At 41.4% G+C, this 5,112-nt stretch overlaps 1 protein-coding gene across 2 annotated transcripts in view; it reads right to left on the bottom strand.

Moving 5' to 3' along the window:
* Nucleotides 1-743: 743 nt before the first annotated feature.
* The window catches only part of LOC138000665 (traB domain-containing protein-like), a 23,313-nt gene continuing 18,944 nt past the window's right edge, over nucleotides 744-5,112 (bottom strand). For both annotated transcript variants that reach the window (XM_068847227.1, XM_068847229.1), the window contains exons 8-10: nucleotides 4,890-5,062; nucleotides 4,526-4,634; nucleotides 744-2,435 (exon numbers count right to left, since the gene is read on the bottom strand). In XM_068847227.1, coding sequence (XP_068703328.1) covers nucleotides 2,300-2,435; nucleotides 4,526-4,634; nucleotides 4,890-5,062 — 418 coding nt within the window. In that variant the 3' untranslated portion in view covers nucleotides 744-2,299. The remainder of the gene's footprint in view (nucleotides 2,436-4,525; nucleotides 4,635-4,889; nucleotides 5,063-5,112) is intronic.

Here is a 5,112-nt window from a genome sequence, read left to right as displayed (position 1 = left end):
CAAGTCGTCGGTATTCTATTTTCGGATGACGTTCCCCGTAAAACCATCTTTCTGATCTGTTTAACAGCGGAGTGTGCATGTTACACAGAGAGGTTATTTCCGTAAACGAACACATTCCTATGTTTTGATTTAAACTTCGGTTCATGATAGCACTATGTGAGTTGCTTTTGACCTCGTGTTAAGTTTTCCAACCAGTTTTCCACGGAATTTTAATTGCCAGGAATACTCACAAAACTTAATTTGATCAAATTTATGAAGGGGAGGTTTTAGTTCTTGAAACGACTGCGCGAGAGCCTGCTTTTCCTTAGCGACGCAAACACAGGCACAAACACAAGCATAAGCAGCTTATGCTGGTGAAAACGAACGCCGACATGAACATCAAAATCAACCACGGCAACCGCCATTTTGTTCAAATGCTCAGACGCAGGGAATCTGGAATGAGTGCATTAATAGGCCAGACGCAACAAATTTCCTTGTGCTTATGCTATTTCGTTTTCACGCGACGCAAGCGAACGAAAAAGAAAAAAAAATTGCTGCTTTTGCTTGTGCATGCGTCAACACCGTTTTTACAGTGAAATAAGCACACTTCGCAACATTTCAAAAGCCGAAGAATTCGAGGTAAAAAGAAGACATACTGCACATGGCGGATATTGTCCCGCGCTATTTGTGCCGGTGATTCCGGTTGGAATTTACAAGGGTTGTCGTTAGTTCATTTTATATCATCAAAAACGTGTAAGAACTCATTGGAATGAACAATGCGGAGTTTATTCTCCAAATAAAATTGCAAGTAAGTATTTATATTTAAAACTTACACCAGTAAAAATTTGAATAAGAAATGCACCCGATCTTTGATCTTATCTATCATTTTAGACAACGTTATACATGTTCCAAAACGGCGATATTCTAGTGTCAAACAAATTGAGTTGCATGTGTTCTTCAAGGAAGTGTCCATATTTCCGTTGCCTTTCGTGCGTAACCGGCCAACTGAGTTGTTTGAAGCAGGGCTGGGACTCAGAGCGGGTTACTACTCGACCAATACTGAGACCGCGGTGGCATTTAACCCGCTAAGCGCTCAGTTAGCTCCAAACAGCTACTACGTTGTAGTTGCAGATTTTTAAACGCCTTATTCGCGTTAAGACTGTTTATCTCCTCGGTTATTTACTGTTCTCCACAGAAGTTAGACAAGCCTTTAGTTACCTCTGCATTAGCAATTACAACATCTTTTTGCTTACAACTTTGTAATAACTTAAAGGGGAATTTAAAATTTTGAGAGGAGGAAGAATAAGTGACCCATTGACTCCTGTCTCCTGACTCCAGGGCACGAGTATAATGCCATGATTTCAGGAGTGACGCTCAAAAGCATAATGCTCAAACTTGCGAGCATAATTTATCTAACCCTACCCCCAACTCATACCACGAAGTTCTCTATGGGTAGTCATGAGCATTTGGTGTTGTATCAAGATCACGCCTATTAAGCTGATAATAATCTTCATTCCCATTGCCTGGCTGTCTGACTGGCATTTCATTGAAATTGTGAAGAAAATTTACATACCGATTACTCCTGCGAGTGAAAGAGTTATTTCGTTTTTTTTCCCATGCAAACTGAAATAAGCTGGCTTTTGCAACCCATTTCAAGGCAGAATGGATACCATCAGTCCAAAACCAAAAGTACTCCAAGTATTCTTTAGAGCGGTTTTCAAATGAGTGCCGTAAAACCAAAAGCAAAGTAATTGCTTTGGCCAATCAAAAAGGACGGAGACATTCCAGTAAACCAATCAAAACTCGAAGTAATTACACGTAGCCGACACAAAGCGCGGGAAAATGTGCACGCGCGAGCCACGATTGGTCTGGGTTTCACTTCTGATTGGTTGAAAAACTGGCGCGAGAACTTTGAACCAATCACTAAATGAAGTAATGCAAAACCACACTAATTCGCTAATTACTTTCGACACTCAATTGAAAACCGCTCTACTTACACTCACGTGATAAGACGGCCATGCTGTAGCTCAAGTTTTGCATAATAATAGAGTCAAATTTCTAGAAGACTTTTACGTTATTGTGCTTTCCACCAACATGGCCGTCATGACGTCATCTGCAATCAAAGAATATTATATACTACTCTCAATCAATTAAAATACTTGATCGGTCTTAAAAATTTTCCGTTTGTGCCGACAAAATTAATCTTTCAACTTTATATTTAATTTCCTCATTTAACGGGCGGAGTAATAAATAAAATTAAATACTTTTGCCTAATCTTCGATCCGTTGTTAAAAATTGGGCAATAATGACACACATCCCTTCAGTGCAAGTAAGGAATGTATGAAGCAATTCTCGTGTACTTCCCAATTCTGTAACATCCCCACGCTAAAAAGACTCCAACGAAAGCCTTTAGAGAAAAGCGTATAAGTCTACTTGCTCTGCTAGTTTCTGGAATTCTAGAAAGAAAAATAGAAATTATTGGAAAAGATCAGTAAGGACATTCACTCGCTTATGCGCTAAGAGACAAGGTCCACGGAAATCCACAATAAGACACGGAGTCTACCTCCGAGGATCAGTGATCATATCAGAGAGTAGACCATACAATAGACAAAACACAACATGCCCCGCTCTTTAGGAATAGTGTGTGGGTTCTTTTGCGTCGCGAGACGGGGCCTACGGTTTATCGTCCGTATCTGAGAAGACCAGAGAGTCAAACCATTTGCAGATAGACCTCCTCAGTTATTTAAAGTCCCCGAGTGTTGGTCCGGCCAGGGTTTTGATCCCGCGACCTCCGGGACAGTAGTGTGATACTCGATTACCTGAGTCAACCGGTCGATATTCTCTATAATGGGATGAAACCTGGGACTAAGCCTTACCATCGTATTTTCCCATTCGGACAACGGCAACTTCAATGAAAACTTCACGCCAAAATATAACGTAGCGCCATCGTAAGTACTTCGCGATTATTCATCTTGCGCGCGTTGTACAATACAGGCGAACCATTGTGTAACTGGTTGGATACCAACGGTTTTAAAAGTAAACATAGAAAATTAATGGCGCATTGCTGTATGCCCATGTTGTTATCAAAACCTAAAATTCACGTTTTTTTTTTGGTGAAAGGAAAGAAATGCACTGAGATGTATGCCGCACGATTACTTTTGCTTTTTAAAAGCAATAATATTCTTGCTTTGTGGCGTTAGGGCTACAACTGCCGTCGTCGTTAGGGAGCTTAAGAAACGACGACGGCTACGGCAACAAAAACGTCACTTGAAAATACAACTCTCTTCAAAAATACGACGCTTCCACACCGCCCGATTTTGCGATTATCCCATCTTGTTTACGTCGCAAAATATTGTATTGAAGTAAAGATAGCGGATGAACGATTCACTGTTGTATGCTCACGTTGCTGCCAAAACCTTAATTATTCACGTTGTTGTTTCGCAGAGTACACCAAAGAAATGTTCAGAAAGAGGTGCACACTACGTGCAGAACGATGCTTTGTCCCCTTTTAATCCCCCTTTTATCATCTTCTTGCTTTCTGGCTCTGTTGTTTCCGTTGCTATCGTCGTCTCTTATGGACGGTGCCTACTATTGTTATTGCGCATACGTTCTGCGCATCTCGAGATACTCGGGTTCCCTATCGGTGATGCTTACCAAGACAGTGATATTTTTGCGCGGTTTAAAACTATCCAGAGAAAGCAGATTTTAGTAAGTACTCTTGGTATCCAAAAAGAAAACGGGGGGTAACCATGCACGTTTGAGAGATAATTAAGCTTCCATTTGGGAAAAAAACTCCATACATTGCTTTGTATTTTAAAGCTTTTACAAATATTAATCATCAATTATCTTTGAAAAATGCGTAGTTACCCCAATTTTCTTTTTGAATTTCAATAATTAACACTCGTTAAGATCTACATTCCTGCATGATCATAAACCGAGGCAAAAATACGTTTGAATTAGTAGGCACCGTCCTTAAACGCCCTGTTAACGGCTGCGCGTGCGGCATGCATCTTAGCACGCTTCTTTCCCCTCTTTTGGAAAACAACAACGAAAACGTGAAAAGCCCAAATTCGAACGTTTCACGACCCTGACCAAACAAAGGAAATCCTCTCAGACCTTTCAAGTTAGGTTACGTTATTATTGTTTACATCGAAAACGGATGGAGTAACAACAAAAACAGTCGAGATCGCGCAAAGGATTAGTTCTTAGATACGTTCACGTTCACGTTCGCGTTGCCGTCATCCATGCCCGATAGCATTATGAATACGCAGGCTTCCCTTTACAATTTCCCAGTAGATGGGAGGCACGATCATTGTCCCATATAGCCGCAACGATTTTCCTATAGCTCACTGGTAGACCATCCGAATTAGAAACCACGGAGTGTCATCGGTTCTTACTCGAATTTTTTTTCGAGAAAGTTGCCAACAGCGAGGAGATGCGACGAATGCCGGACTGTACCTCCGAGAAAAGAACAAAAAGAGGCAAAAAACAAAAAACACACGAACAACCAAATCAAAAGGGATGCAAAATTGTCCATGCACTGTACCTTAGAAGTTCTTTAACATCGATCTGTTTGTCCCAGTTTTGCGTAATACCTTCCACATGTCCTATGCCAACAACACCCACCACGACACTTGGAATAACCCCTTGAGGTTCTGAAACAAAGTAAACAGCAACCTTCATAATTGGCTGCGAGTGCAAGACAGCGTTCAAACCTGTCGCTTCCACAGTCGCTGCTTTTTTGCTTACCATGCGATACATATATATATAGAAAGTTACGGGAAACTCAACACTGGACAACTTCTGGGGAAAACTGTAATTGCCCTGAGCGGGATTTGAACCCACGTCCCCGTGATTCCCGTGATCCATTCGCCATTCGTCTTGCAAAAGAAATTGATTGGTGTAGTTACCTCCTTCAGGACTGTGGATTTCGATGGGTGCAGCAGATAGTCTCAGCGACCGCGCCAGGTACTGGTCTCTCTCAGAGACAAAAACTTTGTATAACGTTGGAAAATCACCCGTCATTTCAGCCAACATCTCCGCTAAAAGATCCTTCTGCTTGCATCTCTCCACATCTTCGCGACTGGAGAATAAGAAGAAGGAAAAAGATCGTTAAGCAAATAACACTGGAGC

This window comes from Montipora foliosa, chromosome 4 (assembly GCF_036669935.1).
Source record: "Montipora foliosa isolate CH-2021 chromosome 4, ASM3666993v2, whole genome shotgun sequence".
NCBI classification, from domain to species: Eukaryota; Metazoa; Cnidaria; class Anthozoa; order Scleractinia; family Acroporidae; genus Montipora; species Montipora foliosa.
Note: the sequence above shows the minus strand (reverse complement) of the source record. Positions and strands in the feature narration are given on the sequence as shown.